General features: G+C 38.5%; 1 protein-coding gene and 1 long non-coding RNA gene across 6 annotated transcripts in view; both read right to left on the bottom strand.

Moving 5' to 3' along the window:
* The window catches only part of LOC109366101, a 16,995-nt gene extending 7,575 nt beyond the window's left edge, over nt 1-9,420 (bottom strand). The window contains exon 1 of the long non-coding RNA XR_002112185.1: nt 7,823-9,420. This is a non-coding gene — a long non-coding RNA (uncharacterized LOC109366101). The remainder of the gene's footprint in view (nt 1-7,822) is intronic.
* A 3,844-nt stretch (nt 9,421-13,264) lies between these two features.
* AHI1 (Abelson helper integration site 1) overlaps nt 13,265-26,481 on the bottom strand; it is a 93,127-nt gene continuing 79,910 nt past the window's right edge. For 4 of the 5 annotated variants that reach the window (XM_010707320.3, XM_010707321.3, XM_019612955.2 and 1 more), the window contains 2 exons: nt 19,135-19,214; nt 13,265-14,457 (listed from right to left, as the gene is read on the bottom strand). In XM_010707320.3, the coding sequence (XP_010705622.1) occupies nt 14,235-14,457; nt 19,135-19,214 (303 nt within the window). In that variant the 3' untranslated portion in view covers nt 13,265-14,234. Of the gene's footprint in view, nt 14,458-19,134; nt 19,215-26,481 lie in introns of those variants that run through there. The other variant, XR_004158916.1, reaches the window with a different exon arrangement.

The following is a 26,481-nucleotide window of genomic DNA, read 5'->3' as shown; positions in this document are numbered from 1 at the left end:
AATCCCACCCAACAAAACCCAGTGCACGGCCCAAGTTTAAAGTTAAGTGAGTAACAAAATGAAGTCCAAAACAATGGCACAAACTAAAAGGTTGCTACAAGGCTAAAAAAAAAAAAAAAAGACTGCCAGAGTAATGGGAAAACTTTGCATCTTGGGATCTCTGAGGCTGTTCCAAGCACTAGCATGTTATTTCTCACACCTGAATGAGAATGTGAAGATAAACACAGAAATCACTCACTGCTGAAGCACAGCCAATGCTTGAGCATAAAGGAAAAGTTGTTAAACAGGGAATAGTAGAACTAAACAATAAACTTGGATAAGTACTGTAGACAGGAAGTTGGGAAATATAAACAACTGAACATAGAGATAAGAATTTGAGGATAGATAAGAATTCCCAAAGACCTAGCTTGGCTGAGATGTCAACATTAAACATTCCTTTGGATCTTCAAGGAGAAGTGGCCAAGAAGCCTAACAATACTTAACTTTCTTTCTGGAAGAAGCCAGGTGAAATCAAATTACCTCTGCAAAAGGCAGAGGCATTCCCCTCGATGCAGTTTCTTGCGCTCCTTCTCTGTCTGGTTGTTCAGGTCCTAAACTACAGGCTTACAATACTCCCCTGGGGAGATTATTCCCCCATCCCAGTGTTAGGATTCTTTTACATGCAGGCTAAGTTTTGCTTCTCATTTTCATCTCATTCTTGCTATTTATACCTCTCCCATTAAGAAGAAAATGCTGATCATTATTATTTACAAGTCTCAAATATTTATCTGATTTTCATTTCCTCTCTAGCTAGATGGATGTCAGGAAGCCGAGATATGTTTACTTCTCTGCACATTTCCACTCAGGTCACCTCAAGTGACAGCTGGGCTCTGCTCTGGATCCCCCCGCTGCCCACCATAGCCTCAAGAATGGCACCACCAAAAAAAGCTGAGCGAGGCCATTACAGGAGGGCCTAATAGGAAAGTGACCCCTGAGCTTATTTTTACCTTCATCTTTGGTGTGGCCACGTTTGGAGGCGAGACAGATACATACAGAAAAAATAACTGAGATGTTTGCTGCCTGGCTCTGACAGTCTTTCATGATTTCTGTACCTCAGTTTCCAGAGTGGAGAGAGAGCTCTGTGGCCAGTCTTCAGTTGTGACAAATCCTCAATTCTGACCCATCAAAGCCTCTGTAGTCATAAATAAGGTGATTTTGGTAAACACAGGACATATAGGACACACAGGACGCAGCAGACTGCAGGAGGGATAATGCTGAAGAATGCTGGCACCATGAGTTCAGAGCCAGTGCTGGTGCTGCTGGGTGCTCCCAGATTCACTCCAGTGAACCAGCACAAAACACCTCACCAGCCTGGAGCTCAGGATACCTCAGCTGCCACCACAAGCCTGGCTCTCCACAAAATGGCCTGCTACATGCTACAGCGGTGATAGCAAGCGGAATGATGGCTCAGACCCGTGAGAGGGAAGGAGGTGTGCCGCCAGCTGGAGCTGCAGGAAGGCAGGACTGCCATCAACTGCCTGGCAGCCTTTGGCAAGGCTGCACTCAGAAGTGCTGCTGTGCCTGTGGTGCCTTCAATATCCCCCTCATGCTGAAGGATGCCTCTCACTGATTCCATGAAAGGAAGACCACTTCCTGTGCCAAGACACTTCAGCAGCAAGCTTTACACATTATATTGGCAAAAAAAGTAGAAAATGCAGTTGTAAAGAGTCTCTCAAGATGTCATGTTAATTCCACTGTTAGGCAGCACCGAGCCTATGAACCATCCCTGCTCAACCTCCTCTTGAGTGTCCTCAGCAGTGGAGATGTTGCAGTTCAAGCTCATGCCTTCCATTTTGATTGGCAAATCTCATAGAGAATAGTTTTCTTTTCCTCTTTGCAGCACTGTCAACAGTATTAATAAATGAAACCGAATGAGATTTAGATATATTGTTCTTTAAGTCTTCAGCTGAAAGCTCATACAGCTTAGTAACACAGAATGCATTCCCTGCAGGCCACACAGGGCTCCTAGTGCCATTGCTCAGGACTTGACTGGATTCACTGTGTTACACTAAAATTCCAAAGCAAGTGGAATTTGAGCTTGCAAAATGACTTCCTCCCACTCATAAATCATATCACTTTGCATATGTTTGAATGGTCAAACATCTATTTAGTCCTTGGAATGATTTGTTCTTTCATTAATGGAGACTAGATGAAAGCTGCAGATAACAGCTCATAGTGATTGAACATGAAGCAGAACTCCTTTATTGTACAGGATCTGCAATCTCAGCACCATGGCAATAATCTAATGATGCCAAAACTTGGATGCCCTTCAAATGCATTGAACAATAGGTGCTGTCAGCATGACCTACATGAGGTACCAGCAGCTGAGCAGCCAGAGCCCGAGGTTTCCCTATGGATGAAGGGTGAGCACAGCACCCATGGGAGCACCCAGCAAAGGCTGTGCGTGCAGAAAGCTGGATGAGGAACAGCATTGCCCAGACCCAGTGCATCTGAGTGCCTCATTCTTATTTAGGCCTTCCAGAACCTGTCTGACATCAGCACCTCTGCTAAAATGCACGCAGAGGTGAATCAGGTCCATACAGAGCAACTATGCCAAACAGCTCCCATGGCTTCTGTGCCACCTGCCCAGAAATAAAATAGTGTAAACATTTATACTGTCAGAAATTCTACATTTTAAAGTTTATAGCAAATCAGCTTGTATAAGGGATGTGGGGTGGAAGTTAAACCCTGAAGCTGCTCCACTTTAGAGCAGACAATGGAGGAACCTTCTCAGGGCCAAGTTTGGTTCTCACCAGAGACAATAAAATAAATTGATGGAGTGCATTCAGCTGTACATCAGTCACTGTAGAACAAATGTACAGCTTCCATTGCTTGCCACCAAACCCCAAGTTATTTTAATGGTTGGTCGGGTTATTCAATGTAAATGCTGTAAAATCCATATGTACTTGGTATAGTATGAAACTAAAATACAGTTGGAGTGAATACATTTTGCTTGAAGGCAAAAAGTGATTTCTCAGCCTAATACTTGAGTAAATTTGGCATTTTCAGGGTGTTTGTGGGACTTGGAAAGGGTGGAGAAAATAACCCAACCAAAACACAGAGCAGTTAATTTCCAGACTACTATTTCTCTCCTTCCTGCCAAAAAGTTACATTCACTGGCTACAATATTTCCTGAATAGAAACAGTGTTAATTTTGAGCCTTGGAGAAAGGTTCCTCCATTGAGAAAAAAAATGTGAGATCATTACAAATCACTCACTGACTGAAATCACAAAAGAAGAAAAACAGACTTGAAGAAAGGCCCAGTTTACAATAATGAAATATTTCCAGCAGGACTCTGATATTTATTCTGGTTTAAACATATTGCCCAGTGAATTGATGAACTGAAGGTGCACAGGTCAGGACCCACCGAGAGTCCCTCCTTCCCTACCATAGCAGTAGGCTACATATTTTTCAAAAGCCTAAGTGGTTACAGCCTCTGTTAGTCCAGTTTCAATGTAAAGGCACTTCCAACCCTTAATGAGGGTGTGCTCACTAGTGAGATGAGCACCAGAACTGCAGCATGACCCTTGGATCTTTTGACACTGCATTATTATTTCAAATATTGTAAAAAAAAGCACCATCCCCCCCATTACTTCTTAATGCGTTCTGCCATCAAATTAGCACACTGTCCAAAGTGCTACGTGCATTCCTGTTTGTGGGGGACAACAACTTGAGTATTTTCTCTGCCAGCTTATACAGCATTTATCATCTCTGTCTGTTTTGATGGTAATTATCACTTATGAATGCAAGAAACCTGAGGGGAAAAGACTTCTCTTTCCTTGCCATGGAATACACTTCAAGGCTTTAAGTTTTCTGGCCAGACTTCCACCCCAGATTTTTGCTCCAGCAGGGCTTGCTCTACAGTCTGTTTGAGAGCTGCCAGGGGAAAGCGTGTTGTCTTAACTTACAGTCACCAATACAGCTGAATAATCCTCCCTTCCAAAGAAAGACCTTCTTCAGAGCTTTTTCATCACACATCTGCTATTGTCAGCCCCCAAAATAAGATCAATACAAACGTCTATCCAAGCTGTAAGTTTACAAAAGTATATTAAAAAAAACCTCCAAACTTCGTCTCACCATAAATACAGACTATTTGGCAGCTACTTACTGAGTCATACCAGTGCACGACAGCCAAACTTTTGAGATTATGCTAGACAAGGGCTTGAGGTCTGTATATTGTCAAGGCATTCTTATACAGATTAGCTCCCAGGCTATCTCCAGGAGAAATATTAGTATCTCCAGCTAAAGACAGGGAAATAGAGGTGGAGGTTCAATCTGCCCGAGGCCATACCATCAATCACTGGAACAGTGTGATTAAAACTGAATAGCCATGGGCTCATGAGTTCTGGAGAAAGATTCAGGGTCAGGATTTTTGCTCCAGTTAGAGATTTACGACAGGGAAGACAATGATTAAAGCACTTTCACTGTCATTTTTTTTTTTTTTTAAGAGCAGTCAAGCACCAGCACTGATCTAGTTGGTCTTACCAATGCTATATTAAAGGAAGAAAAAGGCAACTAATAATACATGTAACACAGAGAACGAAAGGAAATATATGACCATCTAATTTAAATGGTCCCGGAAACTTGTTTTTGCTCTGTTGCACTGCTGTCAAACAAAACTAATCTTGCCCAGCAAAGAGAGAGAAAAAATAATAGCTATGTTATGTAAAAAAAATAAATAAATAAAAAAAATCACATAGGCATAGACTATACAAAACAGAGGGCTGCTAACCTGTTGCTTTCTATAAAAACCTACACAAGATTAAGGATCGCTGTCATGTTCTTACTGTTGTTCCCTGGGCTCTCTTCAGTTTGTCTACAGAATTCAGTATGCAGTGACTAAAACTAAAGAAAAGTATTCCTGGTGACACAACATCAGATGTTCAACAACATCAAGGACACGTTTTATCCCTACTAATATCAACAGTTAGATAACTTTCTTTGAAAAAAAAAAGACTGCATTATTGATTCACTTTGTATTTGAGCCTACTGTCCCTAACATAGTTTTTTCCAATAAAACTAAGATATATTTTTAATATTTGCCTTTTGTTTCCTTCTTCCTGTATTTTGCACTGACTGCTATTTTAGTATTTTCATCATTTGTTTTATTTTCCAAAATCATTTTTAATTATGGTCTCGTCCTACAAAGAGCATTCAAACTTTTGGTGTCACACTCAAATTTTACAAATCCTACAACTTCACTCAACTCATTAATGGAAATAGTGAATAGAAGTGACAGAGAACTGACCTCAGGGACCTCCATTGCAATATCTCCCTGGTATGATAACTAAAATTGGGTAAGTCTTTTTTGAACGCAGCTTTTCTTTTTTAATTAGTTACGCATCAATTCCTCACGATAGTTTCATCTAGACCGTATTTCTCTTCGTTTGTTAAAAATAACATATGAGACAGCAACACAAATCTTACCAACATCAACATTTGTTACACCTATGATGCAGTCTTATTCACTTAGAACAGTTGCACTGCCAGAAAGGAAATTCATTAGAGAATTCAACGTCAGTGTTTTTCAAACAAAGGTTTTGCCTAAAAAAATGTCTTCAAGGAAGCAGAGAAATTCTCTGTGACAAACTATCAATACTGTCAACATTTCCTGCGACACTCTAATTATTGTTTTTTTCAAAATTATCTTAAAAATCACAGCTGGTGTTTTTGTTAAATACCATAAAGCATAACTTAGGAGAATAAGGTCATTGAATTTTTAGACAACTGTAAAAGATTAAAGTTAATCAATCATATTTCAGTTTAAAACATTATGAAAAAAAGCCATGAAAACAGATGCATCCAACAAAATGGGAACAAAAAGCCATTTTGACATACTCTGTGAAATTATTTCCTTGGTGTTTGGAGAGCACTATGATTCCACAGCTTTACACTGAATTTGGTGAAGTGCTTTTCCTCACAGAGCAGATGCTTCAGCACATTAGGGCAGAAGCAGCAAAAACCAGTTCCATTCAAACCTTTCCAGTCAAAGAAAGTTATAATGATAGAAGGAAACCACCAGCCAACCAACCTAAACAAAAACCCCGTGCTTCAAAAAGGCCGGTACAAAACAAGGCAGCTCTATCAATATTTGCACACATTCGTCCAGGAGTGAATAAGTTCTTTGAGCTGTACGAAGAAGTGAGTCACCGGGGATGGATGGCAGGGTGTCCGCCAGAGAGAGGCGCGGGCTTTGGTGCCCGGACGCCTGGCACGCTGCCACCCATCCCATTTCTCCATTTCAGCTGGAATGCTAGAGCGGAGGCAGGAGGCCAGCAGGGAGCGGTGAGAGGTTCTGAGGGAGGGTGGGAGCAGCATCGTAAGTCCCGTGTCCTCAGTGTGTGTGACATTGGCCCCTGCTCAGGAACACATACAGTGCCTGATCCGTGCTCCTGCACCAAGCAGCAAAGTGACAGCATGCTCCTCTGCTGGCTGTGCACAGGTTCAAACGGCAAGTGTGCGGGCTTGGCACGGCACAACCAAACCCCTTCCTTTTTTCTGACTGAACTCATGGAATCCAACTTGACCCTGCAAAATATTCCCATGCAACAAGCTTCCAGGCACAACGGAACTCTGCAAGAGAGGCTAACTACTGCCCAGCTAAAGTTCCAGGTACAGATACGCATGTCTTTAAATTTGGAAGCTTCGTCTTCCATTGTTGAGTCCAAAGAAAAGCTCTAAGCTTGCCTGATTCCAGGTCTGCAATAAGATGGCAATGTTCCAGAAAAAAGATACCAAGAGTTCAAACAAATTAGGAACAGGTTTCTTCAATGATACAGAGATAAGTTTCCAATACATATTACCACATGTTCAAAAAAGGAAAACAATAATAATTTAAAAAAGTGATACCCCAACACATTCACGGATGTTACAGTGCTATTCCTAGCGTGGGAACCTGGCAAAGTTTGGATGACTCAGTGAAGCAACCTCAGCCTACAAAGACTGAATCTTGGCTTTGTCTGAGCCATGTGTTAACCTCAGTGTGCTACAGCACTCAGTCTTGACAGACTGTCTTTTACTCCACATAAAACTTATTCCTAGAATAAGCAACCGGAGCTAAACGTTAGGCTTATGTTTTGATGGCAGGACAAGTCTACGTGCACTTGTTGCTTAGGCAGAAAGGGATTTCAGTTTTACGAAATTCTTCTCCAGTCCTCTCAGTTTTTCATAGCCAAGCAGGAACCTTCATTGGTGATGATATGACTATCAGTTACTGGCCTTGTATTGGCTCATGCCTGTTTTACTGGCATGAAAAAATGAATGCTAAGTATTGTCCAGAAAAAGAAGTAACAAAAAAAAAAAGACTCTCCTGGTGAGCCAAAGTGAATCAGGCTTTTACTACATGATAGTCTGAATTAATCTGAGGGTGTTGAGAGGTGGATCTCAGTAATGGGGAGAACAGTTGGGCAACGCAATGGGCAGTTAATGGTATTTTCAGATAATGTTCACATGGGTTTCTGCCCCTCAACAATTTGTTCAACAATCAGAAGCTGGGCATTAACATATTTCTTCTTCCTACCTTGTGAATTCAGGCTATTCACAGACTGAATTTCAGGCAGCCAAGTCTATGCCTGTTGGCATATGAACCTGATGTCAAAAAACTGCCTTGAGGGATTCTCAGCAAATGCCGGTTGCTCAAGTTTCCAAATGTGACCTGAAAACCTAAGCTATTTTGTTGCCAAAGAGTATAAAGAGCTAAAATCCAGCAATGCTGAATTCCAAGAACTGTCATCGAAGGCTTTTTCTACCTTAAAAAAACAACACAAAAAACAACAACCTCACCTGATAGAATGGAAAGAAAAAGCAGCTGCAGCCACCATTCCACTCAAGCATGTGGCAAGGAGCCTGTCAGAGCTTCCAGCCTCCTCCCCTGTTTAAGGACTCGGCACACATCTGGAAAGCAGTGAGCCTGAGCCCATGCCAGCTCAGAGCAGCCCCACCTCAGAGCTGTACCAGCATTCCACCTGCATTAACAGAAAAGATGCTTTTATCAGATGCAACTCAGGTCCAGTCAGGACCAGCCATGCTGCTGTTCAGCAGAAGGGATGGGGGGAGTCTGGCCAGTGTCCTGGGCCACAATGCAGAGTGCACCGAGTGCCCCTTCTGCCCTTTTCATGATGTCACCTTCTCATTATGACATTATACCAAACTACAATGGGGATTAACCACCCCCTATAAGCTTATTATAGGCTTATGCAGGCTGTTAGAGCTTGGCTTTAGATGGCATTTCTTTTAATGAGTCTGGGGCTGATGTCACTCCTATAGCCATGACTGTATACTTCCATTAAGCACTAAAACTAATGCAGAACATAAAATTGACTTGCTTTACACAGTGGCCTTGCAAAGGTGTCAAAAATCCCTGTGACATACATAGAAAAAAAATGTTTGATGATGCAATGGCAAAATAACCCACTTTTGTAGTGGAACTAAAGGAACATTTCCAGTCTGTAAAAAACAACCAGTGCCAAATGAGTAACACGTGGGGATGAGAACTAATTGCATTTACCATGCTCCTCTCACCTGCAGATGTGGATAGACCCAGAAAGGCTTAATTTGTGCACGTTAAAACAAGAAGTGAAAGCACAGAAGCAAAACCACCTATTCTTCTTAAGAAAATTTGGGAAGGCGGAAAGAAGGATTTTCTTCTATTTATACGGTTGTACAGTGCATGGAGAACCTACCTTAATCACCTCCCTCAGAACAAAACAATGAGACATAAAGAAAATGATTTGTGAGAAATTTGTACTAATTCATTCCGCAGCTCATAGAATTTCATTGAAATCTCTTCATTATTATTAAGCAAAATCAAATATTTTTAGCACGGGCAAAGAAACAAAGATAAGGAGCAATGAAAAGAAAATTAAACTAGTGCTGAGTGTTTCAGCTCCAGTTCAGAATTTCATGGGGCCTGCACTGACTCAGCATATGAAAAAGGGGTTCCTTTGCTAAGCATGCCCATAGAACATCATTAACTGCCCTTCTGACTCCCAGAAGAGTAGGATCTAAGCCAATATATTCTGCAAGGATTTCCTTTCCAGCTCGTACCCTGCTCTGCCTCTGCCACAGACACTGCCTGATGTTAGCAAATGTGGCTCTGGGAAAGATTTCTAGATTCAGAGAAATAAGGGCAATGTTGGGCTGATGCTTTTTTCTTTTTTTTTCTTTTTCCTTTCCAGTTATACCTGCATTTTATGTGACTTCAGGGTTTTCAAACAGCTATATCATAACAGTCTGTCGCAAGTGTATTGAGTGTTTCAGTTTGCCAGACCTGTCATAATAAATTAATTACAGGATGTTGCAGAAGTGGCTGAGTTCCAGCAGCATCTTGCACAGTTTAATATAGCCCTATTTCCCCATTTCGATGTATTTGTGGTTAGATAAATCCTCAGAAAATTTACAGCTGCTACACACTAGTTTATTATGCTCCCTGCCTGTGCAGGCGATATAAGTGCAAAAAGAATGTGATGTCTTCTCAGTGCATAGATTTTACTGATATTGCTTTACCGGTGTGGAAACATTTTTCTTCTAAATGTGGCATCTGCAGTTTCTTCCGAGTACTTGTATTTGAGCATTACACAGGACTCATAAGCTTGCTTGCCACAACCAAACTGTGCAAATTAATTTGGCCTGAAAAAATCCTCACCAAAAAAACCCCCACAAAACAGGTAGCTGGAATTGTGGGTAGAAATTCCATAGCAGAGCTATCATTTTCATTTGTGAGAGCAAGCTAAAATTATTTTTGCAATCTTCTAAGTCAGCGTACGTTGCTGTACAAACTACAGCCACGATGCGGCTCCTGGACAGCTCTGCTAGAGCTTTGAGCACAGTGGTGCATTGACTCTGAGCAGCTTACAGGACTGGGACTCTCAATACACATGTAACTGCTGGAGGACAGAGCACCCTGAAGGGGAAGGTAGCAACCAGCCAGCATGCAACAGGCACGGCATTTGCCAGAAACTCTGTGAGTGAAGCACATTTCTGTCTAACAATACGTTCGTATGATACATGATGCTCAAACCAGTAGATAAATGTTGCGTGTGACATTCTCATCACTGCTCTGTTTTACAGCGGATAAAGAAGCCAGAGGGCAATAAACTGAAGTAGGGGCACACATGGCAGCAGACAACAGCTAGAAAAGTGCCCTCTAAAGATCTGTGCCAGCAGCAGAATTAGGGAACTGTGTGAGAAAGTGACAGTCACCCCAACAGCACAGGCCAGATGTGTGGAGCTTTCTGGATTCCAGCTCAAAGTTATGGCTGAGTCATGGATTTCTGAGAAGCCACAGGAGAATATCCATCATGGGCTCCAAGATTTCATCCAAGCTCCTGTAAATAGCACAACATTTAAACGTACCAAAAGGTGAAGTGGTTAAATATCTTAATTTCTAAAGTCCGAAAAACACCCAAGCTCTGCTCTAACACTCCTCCCCTCTATCTTCTGTTCCTTCTTCTTAAGTTCCAATTTCTAATTGCCACATTCTTGCAAGTGTCACCCAGCCAGTATTCTTCTTCTTAAGCTGCTTATTTCCCTCTCTCAAACCTCTGCTTGTTTCTATTCCTTACATGCAACAGTTCTTCTCCAAATGCACTTACTTCAAGCAATGTAAATCCTTGAACTGATGCAATATGTTTTTACAAGTGCAGGTGTACATCCACATATTAGTTTGTCCAAAACATTCTGTGTAACCATTGGATAGAACACTTAGGAAAGAAACCTCAGCACAAGCCTGGACACGAATCTTTCCAGCTCTCCTTTACTGTTCAAAAACAGTCCTATCTCCTCCCAAATTCACGACCATTAAATAGGCTGTACTGCACACATACTAATTTCATATGTGCTAGAAAAGGATCATTAGACCCCCCCTAATCACTCTTTGTGTTTACCAAACAAGTGTTTTTGCTTTAGTCTGTTCCCGCCTTAAATGAAGTATTTCCTATTCACCTTAGTAATTAGAGCAGAAGGATGTAGTGAATGAAGTGCCTCATTATCAGGTTTGCATCCACAGACTCTGCAGAATGGCGACCATGCCGGCTATTTTTCATAGCTGTCTGCTTTTGCTTGTAATGGGCCATTGTTAACCCTAAGTGATCCTGACATTCAATTCTCCATCAGACAATTGGGTCCAGCCGGCAGATTTAGTTCACTAGTCAACAGAGACTTTCGGTTGTCATGTTCCTCTGTGTTCTCATTAGCCCTTGTTTGACTGTGATCCATCCCCTATTGCCTTCTGAATTAAGTGATGCTACAAATACACTTATTGTGTTCTCTGCTGTCTGTTCCTCAAACTATTTTAAGGAAAAAACTAAATGCAATCTGATGGCTATTGGGAAACACAGGAAAAAAGTGCCATCCCTTCGTTCCTATTTTGTTAATTTATGCGTTCATTGTTCACAATATCTCCGCCAAATTATAAAAATGTAATAGCAGCTCTATGTTGCAACCACACACACACATAAAATCAAAAAACTCCAGAACAATGAAAGACCTACTGTGCTGTTATCGCCAGGCAGTTATAAATATCTACTATTTACCCTTTTTTAAACAAGGTTTTATCCGTGTTGTGCTAGCAATGAACCAGTATCACCCTGTAAAAACTCCTCCAACAGATGTTTTTAATTCTGGTATTTCATATCAGGGCTTAGTGAGCAACTTTGCAGGGCACTCGTGTTAGAGTACTGATTGTAGTTCTTCAACTTACACAAACAAGAAAAAATTTCAATAGCTATTCTGAACTCGCCGTGAATTCTTTTAAGTACTTGGGGACAACTGTCAGCAAATGCACACAATGTTCATGTTGAAGTGACATAAAAAATATGTAGGTTGCATTAACATTGAAACAACATGCATTACAGAAAGTTTAATTTCAAAACATTTAAAACCACTATCCTCTTCCAAACTGTTCAAAAGTATTACTCTCTTGCAACTTTAGGATACCAACGATAACATCTGAAGAATGAAGAAACTCCTAAAATTGAAAACAAAAAGTAAAAACTGTCCATAATTTGTTGAAAAGTGATCTGTCTGCAAGTTCTAACCTAAATACTGAAGGAACACTTGGAGTTGTTTTTTTTTTTAATTGCAGATCCTTACTTTTCTTCATTTTCTGTCAGACGAATGCAAAAAGCTCTAAAACAGCAGCAATCTGGTATAAAGCAATAGAAGAGTCCAGCCAAGCACGTGGTAGGGAGGAAAAAATTACAAAAACAAAAGATATTGCAATTACAAGAAAACATTATGAAAAGTTTATTTTCAACTCCACACATTTTCATGCTTGGCTCTTATCTGATTTCTTCTGCTTAATTGTTATTTGGAACCATGCCTTGGAAGACACTACTGCTGCCTCTCCTCTCAATTTGGAAAGCGTGGCAAAGCAGCTCTATTCAGCTTCAGAGCAGTGAACATAATTGGAGCCCTAGTTCGCAAGCATGAAAGGAGGTGCTGTGCCTTTGATTAGAACTACCATCTCTCTGTGGTGTTTATCTGAAGTGTTATTTCTGTCTTCAGCATCCACAATGCCAAATTAATGTTTTATAATGCCTTCCAATGAGCTTCCAGATCTTGGCTACTGCTCAGCTCTTCCTGACGTGGAGCCTGATGTCATGCTCTACCCTTATTTTAAGTGTGACCCAGGATATTTTAGAGAAACCTAAGATGTTGAGATTTTTCTCTATTATAAAATCTTTAAATCCCCTTAAATTCAAATATATTGCAAAAAGCAGCAATGTAAGAAGCTAGGAGCCTTGCCGAAAGCAGTAGTCCCAGGACTAAGATAATTTTATACAACTGACCACTGGAAAAGAGACATTCATAATGTTCCAGTACACATATATGCCCCACTTAGAGGAGAACTTCCTACACACATGCACTAGACATGCAGCTAGAATTGTAAGCAAATTACTATTGCCAATGGGGCTAAAAAGAAAATTTTCTGCTCCTTTTCACTGAAAAGAAACAAGTTTACAGATTTTTCTGGCTATAAGATATGTGCAGGGAAGGTATTACAATGTATAGCAACTAGTGCTCTGCATCTGGGTGCATTTCACACATCAGTGCCCAACACGGTTTTTCTCACTTCTTTTTTTAATGGAATCAAGTGCTCTGTCTACTAAATAAGGGCTTTCTAATTTTATGTTATTTATTGCTTCAGAGGGGGGGAGGAAGAATTTCCTAGCAGAGCAAAAATAAATTGGACATCATCAGCCAGAAAAAAATATCAACACTAACTGATAGAAAGTGTTTCATTTAATATAAAACATAAATTATTTAGAATTGCAGATAATTAGTGAAATCATTAGTGAAAGTGTACAACATAATACTCAAGAAAAAAAAAACAAAAAACGATTAATGACATACAACTGAAAAAGTAAAGCAAACAACACAGTTTGGAATGAAATATTTCATTCAGACAGAAGAATGCATATTTTGCAAGACTTCTGCCAAAGCAGCCAGGAACTCTGACAAAATTGCAATGCACCTTTACTATGTGCATATAACCTCATTTGAAAATATAAGTGCCTGGAATTTGCAACACTTATTTGTATTGGTAAGCATGGATAGTCCCACTGAAGTCAGAGCAGTTGCATAGTTAGTTGCTAAACCATTTGCTTAAGTGCTGCAAAATGTGGTCCCAGTAAATATTTCCCATCAGGAGAACACAATTTTTAAAAGCTTGTTTTTTCAGGTACAATGTAACATCAGCTTTCCTTTGAAATTTCACCATTCTGAACACTCCTCAATTTTACAACAAAACCATAAAATGCTTATTCAAGAATTTCAGTTGTGGTCAGGCTTGTTCTGTTCTAGATCACACTTACGACTATTCACTGCTTGCAGTACACTGATCTGCAGTCCACAGAAATGTTTGGTCAGCCTGACTTAGAATATTATCACATGGTTAACACTACATTTGTCCATGGGGTTCTTACGAAATATGAAAGTGCATTTTAGATTTTACCAGTACAATGAGGAGCTGAGCATTCAAGTTCTGTTAATTTCAACGAACCCCGAGCAAAATTGTTCTGAACAGGCTTACACCACTGGTAACTCACAACCAGCACCATTTTGTGCATTTGATTAATTTATTTCTTTGTTGTTGTTGTTTATTTCTTGTCAATCCTAGAAATGAAGTTGCAGTTGCAGCATTCAAATGTAAGAGTATATTGCATGTTCCACAATATTTGGAATTAAACAATGACTACGCATCATAGCATTCAGGCTCAAAAGCAGTATTTGTCTTTCCACTTGTGCTTAAGTCTGAGCCTCTCACCACCCTTTTCTTCCTCTTCAATTCCACCCCATGGGCTGTAGGTTCATTTTCAACACCATTAGCTGATGATACAGGAGAATCGAGACCCATTAAGTAGGGCTGATTTTCTATCTCGTTCTTCTGTATCCTTTTCTTCTTTTTCTTTACGCTTCTAGAGAAAAGTGGATATAAAAAGAGTAAAAGAAACAAAGTTAGCTCAAATTTAGAGCTTTTTCCACACACAGCTGATGTGTTAGAGCGATTGTCTGCCTGTTCCCCTTGAGTACAATGCTGAAACAGCTACAAAAACTACTGTTCCACTGCAGAACAAAGACAGAAAAAAACACGAGGACAAAATATGTGACCACTTTACTACAATGCTTTTGAACATGTCACAGCACTGCCTTGAAAAGAATTGATCCTGATCTTAAAAATCAGCAAGTCTTGATTGACAGTCAACAGATGTAACAAAAAATACTGATTACAATCTCCATCATCACAGAACTCATTGCAAGAGCCTTTTTAATTTTTTCCTTTTCTAAGTTTATGCATCAAAATTCTTGCAATTAAAGAAAAAATTGTGGTTTACTCATTGAACATTTTAAGGGAGGTAAAGTGCGAAAGATTAGTTTTCCTATTTTAACTTACCTGAACTATGATACATTCATAGGATTAGTCAGTTAAATGTCTATTTGTACTTGCTAGACTTCATAAAATGACAAAGGTATCAGTCAAATTCATTCATTTTTTCCAGTTAGTTGCCTGAACAAAGGAATAAGACTGGTCTTGCAGATGATGCCAGGGACTGCAGATGTTACACCACTTCTACTATATATTCCTGTTCTTGTAAAGACTTGTAACTTTAACTGTATAATAGTTTAACTGTAATCTATCAAGGGCAGCTACTGTCTTCATCCAAAATTTGTACTGCACATTGCACAAACTAATACTGGTTTGTGTTCAGTTGGATGTTGTTGAAGCATGTAATTAAGCAAAAGAATCAAGACTACAGAATGCAATGGATGTTTCTAATTTCCCCAAAAACTCCACTGCAAGGCCATTACACTTGGTGATATTGTACTAATGTAATATCTCTTATATTTTAAAACACTCATGTATTGGCCTTGCTAATGGAATTATTATTATCTACCTATAAGTTTGATACATATTTTTTAAACTAAACTGCGTGTTCACAAACACATAAATTGCTGCAATTCTAATACTAGAATATCCCAAGGGAAAAGATTCCGGATGTTATGACCCTCTGCATTAGGATTCCTAGGACAAATTGAGAAGTATTGCTGCCTGAGGAAATCACGATTCAAAGTCATAATTAATAGTTAAACATAATTTTCTACCAAATTGAGTGTTCAGCTGGATCTGATGTATAATCATTGTAAAATTATGGAGAGAGCACTACCTTGTGTAGTACAAGAGAACTGTAAAATGAGAATATATCTACTAAGATAAAAGTCTGTGCAGAGAAATGGCATCTAATCACTAATATTTAAATGATGAAGCTATCCTACAGATTTTCAGCATAAAACTAATCTAATTCTGAGAAGTAGTTTTCATCTTTTTACTATTTGAACAATCCCATCAAGTGTGATAATGTAACAAATGTTTGAGATACTCCAATAAAAACCCTATTTCACTTGGTATCTATTATATGGAGCTTTCTGCTTCCTCTAGAGACTGCAGAAGACAGGTTAACTGCTTGGCTAAGATAAAAAAACAACTGCCACCTTGGAGAAAGTTTGTTTTCATATTGCAAAACTACCTTCCATTTGGAAATTCCGAAAGGTAGGTTACCATTAAGCTCATTCTACAGCAGGTATTGTGCCTATACCATTTTAATAGGAAGAATGGCAAACCTCATCTGAAGGTTCAAATAAAGGTATAGTAAATTGTGTAGGTGCTAAATTTCATTTCTCCATAGAAAAATTGTGTACCTAGTTATCACATCTCAACTGATTCCAGGGATCCATCTTCAACATTTTATTAATGACCTAGACAGAGGGATTGAGTACCCTCGGCAAGTTTGCACACAGCACCAAGCTAAGTGGTAAAGTTGACACAAAAAAAGGAAGGGATCATCCAAGGGACCTGGACAAGCTTGAGAAGTGGGCTCAGATGAACCTAATGAGGTACAAGGCCAAGCACAAGATGTTACACTTGGATTGAGGCAATTCCGGGTGTGTACACAGATTGAGAGAAGAGCTCATTGAGAGCAGCTCTGCTAAGAAGGACTTTGGGGTTCTGGTGGATGGAAAACTGGACATGAACCAGCAGTGTGCACTTTCAGCCTGACAGGCAAGCTGTAAACTGGGTTGCATCAAAAGAAGAGTGGCCAGCAGGGCGAGAGGGAGGTGGCTGTCCTCCTCTATTCTGCCCTTGTGAGGCCCCACCTGTAGTACCATGTTCAGGCCTCTAGGCCCCAGCACAAGATGTGGAGCTCTTGGAGTGGGTTCCAGAGGAGAGCCACGAAGATGATCAAAGGGCTGCAGGACCTCTCCTATGAGCTGGGGTGCTCACTACAGAGAAGAGAAGGCTGCGGGGAGACATTCCAGTACTTACAGGGAGCTCATAAACACTTTGTACACTGTTTGATAGGGATAGGAGAAGGGAGAGTGGTTTTAAACTAAAAGAGGAAAGATTTAAGTTAGATGCTAGAAGGAAATTCTTAACTCAGAGGGTGTTAAGACACCAGAACAGGTGGCTGAGAGAAGTTCCATCCCTGGAAGCGTACAACACCATGCTGGATGGAGCCCAGGGCAGCCTGATTTAGTGGCCATGAAAGCCACTCTATGATTCTATAGTTTAGCTACTACTTAATTCCTATTATATAATCACATGTGTCAGGGATATTAAGTATATTTTTACAGAAAATAGGAAGAGAATGGAAACTTTTACATGGATCAAATATTTAAGTAGAGATTAGACTGGATCTCAAGTCATGTTGAAATAGCTTTTAGATGCTACAGTAGCAAACTTTACCAGTTAAGATCTTAACATTTCCATATATGTCACTTTCTAGGGTACCTCAAGTCACAACAAATGCAGTGAACAAGAAAAACTACAGCTCTGTTCTAATCCCTCTTCATCATGGTTTTAGGTACAAAGAAGTGAGACATTTAATGAAAAATATGCAGTTTCAGAGATGTTTTGATATCTAATGTGTACAGTATAAATAATTTATAAGCAGAAACATGAAATGGTCTTTCAAAGTGGCCTAAGGTGCAAGAAGATCCTTTTCTCTTTCAGCTCTTAAAATAAGGCAAGAACTTATAGTTACTTCTGAAAAAAACCTTGGCATGTTACATTCTAGTTCATGGAAAAACTTGCAAAGTATGTACTTTCAAAGCAGCAAAAACATAACGAAGTCTAGAATCTCTGGTCACAGGGAAGGAAAATACAACACTGTTACTTACTGCACTGTAGTTCTTCCTTTTTATGTTAACTTTCCCCTGATAAAGGATAACATCAAATACTATCTCATTGCATTTGTCACTGCCTCACTAACAATCAGGTATAAATGGCTCAGTACCCCGAGAACTTGCAAATAAGGCTTGCAATACTGCAAAATCAGCCAGCAGTGACATGAAACATGACTTCATCTCCATGATGCTTCAGCTCCTGAAGGTTCAGAAAAGTGTACATTCCAGTGACACAGGCATGCATACGTCTTGCCTCAGCATTTTGAAATGCAACTGAAGAGTTTGGGGGTTCTATGTCTCCAAGATGACATTGCTGTGTGATCTATTCTCAGGTCGACTTAGTTTTCATAAACATGAATATTTAACATTTGACATGACTCAAAATTCATGAATTTCATTAAATCATTGTGATTTCACATTTTAAATCTGTGTTGCCACAGTCTTCAATAGTTGCTTGAGAAAAGGCACTCAATAGAATTGTTTGCTCTAGTTCCATTAATGCAGTTCAGTTTTATCAAATTTCTGATACTGACTTCTGACTGTGTCAACTGTCAGAGTAACTGCACATTTAAGGCATTTCCTTCCTTAAGTCCTATGAGAATAGTTATGGTCAAAATTCAACCCTGAATTCTGTAATTTTACAATGCATTCCTTATCAAAGATGGGTATTAAACTTTCTACTCACAATTTATTTTCAAATCTAGCAACAGGTGGAGAGGTAAAAAAAAAAAATTAGGAATTAAAAGTTAAAATCAGAGATAAATATGCATCTATATACTCTATATGCAAGTATCCTTTGTATGGTGAGTGAAGCAATCTGGAAAATAATCAGTGAAGTAACTTTGCTTAGATGGCAGATATCTGCAATGGCTAACCCAACAAGTACTTTTAGGTGTATTTTTCCAAGTATAAATGCTTGCAATAGCTAAAAACATTGTGGAAGCTCTTGTTCAAAATATTGACATCTTACCTTCTTACAGCTTTCACACAAGAAATGCACAAAATTTTTAGGAAATGCAAGCAATATAATCTAAGTATTAGATTATGTCTTCTCAGAATGTGACCCTTTCCATTTTGTATTAATTTTTAGAAAGTGCAAAAAGAATTTTCCGTTTGTATAAATAAAGCCTAACACACAGGTAAGGAATGTCACAGGACATTAGCTATGATTTAGCTACGATTTAGCTGCCTTTAGCTACGATTACCATATACATAATAGTATACAGTTTTGTGCATATGTAGATACAAACTGTTATTTCCTTCACATTTTAGGCATGAAGCACTCTTTTTAAATGAGTACCCTAGAGCCACTTTCTTGTTTTACTAGCTAAGACAAAATAACCCTGCAGACATTTGTCACTGTTTCCTAGCAGATGTAACACTACAAATTATTTAAAATATTTCTTGCTTACTGTGTTGCAGGTGAGTCTCTATCTGTGTCACGCTCTGAGATGCATTTCAGGTTCCCTGACTTACCGATGACTGGTGACATCTGTAAAATTAAAAAGAAGCAGGAAGGTAAAAAGAAGAAAGACAACAGGGCCAACACATGTGCATTGAAAACCCACCAGCTTCCTGAATAAGGAGAGAATATACCTCATTTGAAAAAGAATGTCTATCAGCCATAAAATGTTAACTCCTATGTGGTTACAAACAAGGAAACAGTAGCCTGCTTTAAAAAAAAAAAGAAAGCTACTTACAAATAAAAGACAGTTTACAAGTATGTAAAAACAAGAAGTTTAGAATCTGCTTTTAAGTAAGTTTACAATATATACAAGTCCGTAAAGAATTACAGTTATTTCTGCTACTGCATGGATAAAGATAGAATGCTACAAAGTCATCTCATTGTATGTTTTTAACAAGACACCTGCCTTCTCGAAAACAAAACAAATCTCCAGGTAACTTCAGGTTACTAGAAAAGTTTAAGTAAACCCTCTCATTACTAATGTAAGGTAGTTAGTGGCTCTCTATGCTACTCACTTACTTACTGCAAGAATTCTCAAAAGAACATGGTGACTGCTCTTCCTGAGTTTAACATTTTCACAGAAAGATCATTTTCTCTGTCACCTTCTACACAAACTGTTCACAAATATCTGGTAACTACCCATATACTTTCACTTTCATGGAGGACAGAACCCAGTGTTCTCACTCAAAATTTGTTCTCTTGGAATATGGCCTGCACTATGCATCCAGCCAAGGCCTTCAGGTACACTGTAGGTTTAGATCTAATATCACAAATTCAGTGATGAAAAACCATTGATGATGGATGATGGATGCGGACCTGTACTTTAGGTTGACAAGATTGCCACATTCTGTAAGCATCCGTTTGGTACAGCACACACGAGAGAAAACCAGGAGTAACAACCAGGCAGGCCCTGTGAGAGTAGTTCCTATGAAGATCTTGGAAACTGGACAGAAAATTTCTTTCAGAATAGTCGAGCCCGAGGCATAGAAGAGAGGGAGAGATTAGATCTGGTACTTTCCAAAAAGCAGGATCTTTCACGGAGTAAAGAGAAGAATGGTCTTGAAACTAACTTGGCCCGTGCTTACAATCTGAAGCTCAGCTTCAGATTCATAGTCTGCCTAAAGCAAAACTTAGTACATTGTTTCTGAATTTCTCAAATAGCTATGGTGGTAAAAAAATCTGCCCACTCAGTTCTGCCAAGCACAAAAGTACTCATCTGCTTGTAAATAAGAACCTTAATATTCTGGTATCAGCCTGAATGGCCCCAGGAAAGAGTCAGTTAGTGACATGACCATCTCTGAAAGTGCAGCTAAAAATGAGTGAGCATCTTTCAGCAGTTCTGAAGTGCCGGACAACAGTACAACATCTAAAAAGGCAACCATGAAATCAACAGGAATTTTCTGGAAGGAACAAAAGAGGGGGGGGGAAAGAAAAAAAAGATAGCTCTTGACCGTCTAGTCTGCCAACTACTTATTTCATTTTGTGTGACTTCATATGCAAGGAATACCACAGTCACTCCAGATCGAATGGAAACAGAAAACAATGGGTTGCCGCACAGCAATTTTTTTTTTAAATTCAGTATATTAAAGTAAGCAATTTTCACAAAATCAGCATGTTTTAAAAATTCAATATGTTAAAACAGAATGAAAATACTGTTTTCAAACACTAAACTTATCTATCACAGATTTCAAAGCTCTAAAGAATAAAACTTAGCATTTCCCTGTCAAGTGCTATTGTCCAGATTTTATTCTGATTAAGTGAATCTGGATTAGAATTATCTTCACATGCAAATACTGTACTGGAACCAGAATTTGCCTTTTCCAAGACTCAGTTTCAGGCCTTGAAGAGTTCAATTACTTTCTTAAAATTTAATTAATAGAAAAAAAAAGCCAACCATTTGATGTGAGTAATTGAATGATATTTGAACTTCTTTTTCTTCATCCAGCTCTCTGGTATTATTTTGTAATATGGTATTATTTTACTGATGACTTAAAAGAAACAGGATCAAGACCCCACTGAGTTACTGAATTCATATATGCATGCTGCCCACAACAACTAAGTTCAAACATTAGTCACTATAGTCTGCTGAAACAACACAGTTTTCTGGGTTAGTTTACATAAAAATAAGCATAATGTAGCACTGGGCTGAGAAAAAACCTATTTCACACACAAAATCCTTGTTAATACAGCAATAAACTTCAGACTACGTCAATGATAAAAGTAAACACAAAAGGAAGAAATGCCTCTGATATGAACATACAAGGGACTGCTAAAAAGGAAATGACTCTTAAATAACAAATCCTTCCTACAGCATTGGTAACTTTGAGCTCCTTGCCAAATACAATCACACATTCCCTTTGCCTGCTGTCAGGCAGGCAAATCTTTCCCTGAAAATCCTGTGTGAACAATGTTCTAACTTTTTTTTTTTTTTACTATCCTTTGAGTGAATATAACTGAACTTCTATATTTTACTAATAATATTATTACGTATGGATCTTTCCAAATGCCCGTTCCAGTAGCATTTCTTTAAATGTCACTATAGAAGACTGAAATATCTTACATTTTAAAATACTTTTCAGTACCAAAACAGAGAAAATTATCCTTGGTTTACAGTTAGGAGATTAAAGTTTCCACTAAATTAAACAGCCTAACTGAAAGTTCCTATGATCTGTTTAAAAACTACTCGTTACATAGGTAGGCTTTTATATATTCAAGCACAGCACTTCAGCATGGGTACCAAGGAAAGAAAAGCATGCAATTGGACTACCTTGGAATAGCTGTGTTCAGCTGGCACGGTAATTAATGAGAATTCCTAGGGTATGTAGGGACAGACTCCCAGTTCTCCAGAGTACTGTCTGAATATGATAGCTTTCTTTCTTACCTCATTCCTACAAACTTTCAGGCATGTAATGAGGCAGGAACCGCACTGAAACAAGATCTTTTTGAAGCACATCTCAGTGTCACTATTGTCTCTTCTTTCCTATCTCCCTTAGCCCAGTCCTTGACCTATTTTTCCCATCTCAGTGATGTATGCAAGCAGCAGCAGTACTGAAGGAACAAGTGAGGTGGGGGCAGCTGCAAGAAGATGGTGCTACAAGAGGATGAAAACAGTGAAGTGAATGAGGCAAGGGAGTGTAGGGGGACATGCAAGTATGTAGCTAAGGAGGTTGTAGTAATACTTGGATGCTACATGTGCCAGGGGCACATGTAAATTGCAACAGAAGTCTATAGCACAGAGGGACTGATGAGACTGCTTATCTGCTCTTTCTAAACCTCTCGACCTCTTGAAATGCATGGGCAGATTTCACAGGAAACTCTAAACAACTCTCCACTATAGTCAGTGTACTGACAACACTGTACTACTAAGTACAGTTACAGATATGGTGTTAGATATTAAAATAATCCACATTGCAGAATTACTAGGGTTGTGTGGCTCAAAAGAAAACGTGTCAGATAATTAATATTCATATCTTGAATTTCTCTGTTCAAAAGAACAAATAGTGGACACTGTATAACCAATTTTGTACAGTGCCACCAGTGGTGCTCCATTTTATTGCCATATTCTATTTTTCCACCCTTTGAAATATACAGTGCACCAGAAAGGCAGGAGAGTATCAGTTCTTTCTGAAGGTCCTTTTACTATGCTTACTATCATACAGACAGACTACAATAAAATATTCACTTTCCTTTTCTAGAAGATGTGCATGCTTTGCAGTTCATTTGGCCTCAATTCTTGGATGTTCAACACTGTCTCTGTGTTTCCACAAAAGAAGCAATAAAGGAAAAAAGAAAAAAAAAAAGGACTAAGTACACAATCACTTATTAATTACACAAGTCCTTCTCCCTGTTGTAGAATCCACAGCAGTAAGTCAGGCATTAAATGCTCCCTGTGCTACTCATAGAACAAATCAGATGCATCAGAACACACTTCACAGGAAAACATGAAGAAGAAGGCTTCTAAAGGAAATACCTAGGGCAAGGTCTCATAAGTCTAGGCCCTTGTCAGTGCTTTCCTCTAAGCTAACTAGAGTTGTCTCTATAACCAATGGTCTGGAGAAGTCTCTGGCAGATTAAGAGGCAGATGGACAGAATGAAATGGTGCAGGCAATCTGAAATTATTTCCTTCTCTATTTAGGTGACTGAAGTGATGGAAGTAAACGTGCTTGCTCTATAGCCTTCTCTGTACAAGCTAACACTCCCAGAGAAGCTATTTCTACAGAACCTCATCTAATAAAAGATTTACTGGATCACAGAGGGCGAGAACAAACGTGTCTTTGTCTTTCGACACTAATCTTTAGAATACTAAACTCTCTTAGAATTAACTTTATGTTTTCTATTACACAGTCCGTGGATGACAACATTTATACTAACATACTTTATATCCCCAGAACTATGTTGATGTCTCCTGTCAAAACTGCTCTAGTGAATTAAATTTAGGAGAAATGCTGTGACACCACACCACGCTCCTAATTTTCCTTCCTCCTATATTGCACCTCTCCAAAGATGTCCCCATTAAATGAAAAACTGACAGGAGGCTTTGCTGGTGGAGTTACACAGATTTAAATTGACCTCACTTCTCCTGAATGAAGTATTTGAAATTCCCCCTGCAGGAATGCTAGAGCAACAGGCAGAGGACTTCGCTTCATCTAGTCTTTGAGAATGCAAAATCCTGGGTCTGCTCACAGCTATGGGAGATCAGCAGACTGAAGCTCTACAGTTAAGAACAGGTGTTTTCAGTCTTGAATTCTTGGCCTCTGGGAACTTATCTGTGGTTAAAGCTTTGCATTTAAATTTGCATAAAAATGGTTCAATCCCGTTCAGAAAGAGGCTAGGGGGACACAAGGAAAAACAATGGGGAAGAGAGAATTTAGCTTGCTCCTGAGAGCCATTTTAATAATATAAATGTCCATCAGTAGTATTTTTGATTCTGTTTCAGCTCAGTTTGATTCTTCCTATCTTTAAGCAGACAGCAGTCACTTACAGCAAATGACTATGTATGTGACACCATGGATATCTATTTTTCCCAATAAATAAGCTTGCTTATGAACCAAATAATGATATTTCAATAACTTATAGTATAAACAGAAGCACAAATACCTATGAGATAGATTTCATAGGAAAATCGGGGGTGGTTTTGGACCTGAATAAGAAAGAGCTACCAGCTCTGTATTTTAGAAGTAGGACCAGGCACACTAAATAAAGAGGAATTCAACTTGAACAGAACAAACTCCCTTTTATCGGGAAAACAGAGAATCTAAAAATAAGAAACTATAGCACTAAAAAGATGAAATAGGTGAGATAATGTTTAAGAGAAATAATCTATCACCAGTACATGGTACCATAGTAAATTTAGATTTAGATTTCTTCAGGAAAATCAAAGTAATTACCATTCCAAGATCTTATTTGCAAAGTTATATGTATTTTACAGTGCTGTGGAAGAACACACAGCAACTTTGCAGAATGATTCTACAAAAGTACACTTTCAGCTCAGAAGGTGTCAATGACTTGAGAAGAAGAGATCTGTAATCATATGAAGCAAACATGAAGACCACAGTTACCAGTTTCAGTATTTTAACTCAATTTAATATTCCATTTTTGTGGGTCTGCAACTTCTCTGGACCTTCAAAATAAACACACCCCTATGTTTTGTAAGTATTGAAAGTCTTCAGCTCTATTTACTGTGAAAGTTTTATCATATCGATTTTTTAAATGTGTCCCCCTTCGAAATTCTGTTTTTCCTTATTCTTGCTTGTCCAAACAATCAGTCACTGAAGAGTTTCCCAGTAACTAGAAGAAAGACACAAAGAAGAATATAGAAGCAGAACAAACTATCAAATGACGTTATTTTGATTGAACTACTAGCAAAATCTCTAGCTAGTATTTTTGGAAATACTGTTGAGTAAGCTTTCTATGCTTTTTAATTTTTAAATATAATTAATAAATTTTGAATACATGAAAACATCCAACCACACTGAGTGAGCTTAAGCCCGGAGGAAAAGCCTCAATAGGTTGGCAGGTTACTTCTACAGATGTGGGGCTTAGTCTAATAACCTGCTCTGGGGAAAAAAAAAGAGTGAGAACGTGAATTATTTATGTGAACACAGTGATAATCTCAAACCCTTGTTTAAATATACATGGAGTCAAATTTTGATCATCTCTAGTCAGATTATCCAAACCATGCAATAACAATGCAGTTCTAGGAAGTAAACCATCTCTTTTCATGCATACAAACATTATTTTATACCTTGATTTCACTTTTCCAAGACATATACTAGAAAAAAATATTTTCTTATAGTTTGTATGGATATTTTAAATTACTGATTTGTTTATTTTTCATCACTCCTCCCTATTATTACTATATAACCTTAAACTGAAATACTTAACATTCAGAATCCTTTTGGATTCAGTTTAAAGAATACGTGGTAGGACACCAAGTCATAAAAGGTATTCACCACATTTTTAGACAGTAGAACATATCTGGTCAAAAAATGAAGTATCTCAGACTTGCTGAAGTTTTAAAAAATCATAAATTCTCATTTCTAACTGAAAACTATCTGAACTCCTGCCTTTTCTGCTTTCACCTTAAGGAACCTGAAAACAGTAGATGTACTGGAACAGCCGGATGACAGGTCTGTTTCCATTTCTTGGGATTCTTCAACAGCGTAGTGAGAACTTCACTCCACGAAATTTCTATTGGCAGTTTAAATGTATGTTGTAATTAAAGATGATTATGACTTAATTTTGTGGCTCAGGAGTTAAGTAACTCATAACGCAGGAAAACAAGGTTTGCATAAAATTATTATGTTATGAATGCAAAGCTGATGGTAGCAATAATTTTGAAAGCTCTTTGAACTACAAGAAAATGGTCTGTATTTGCAAGGATTAGTGTTGGATCCTAAGTATTGCATACTCTTCTAATGTTAACGATTGCATTTTATTCACTCATCGTAAATTCTGATGTTAACTAGATACATGTGCTTATAATACCTGCAGTCGGAAAACTAGTTTTAAAAAGACTATCTGGTATTCTTAGTGATTAGAACTAAAGTATTCTTTACTTTTATATGTTCTTTTTATTTCTACAGTCTTAGCAGAACTAAATATTTCAGCATTCCTCAAAAAATACATAAAGAACAAGAGGCACACCAGACCTGGATATAAGTATCTAGGAAAGCATGCTTGTGGCCAAAAAAGAAGCTCAACAAAAAACATTTACTTATATTTTCTAGTGGTAACAACTTAAGCAACCACTTAATAATTCTTTTTTTTTTTTCCCTAGAGAAAATAGGCTTTT

The sequence above is a fragment of the Meleagris gallopavo genome, chromosome 2, assembly GCF_000146605.3.
Source record: "Meleagris gallopavo isolate NT-WF06-2002-E0010 breed Aviagen turkey brand Nicholas breeding stock chromosome 2, Turkey_5.1, whole genome shotgun sequence".
Taxonomy (NCBI): Eukaryota; Metazoa; Chordata; class Aves; order Galliformes; family Phasianidae; genus Meleagris; species Meleagris gallopavo.
This window is presented reverse-complemented; position numbering and strand designations above follow the sequence as displayed.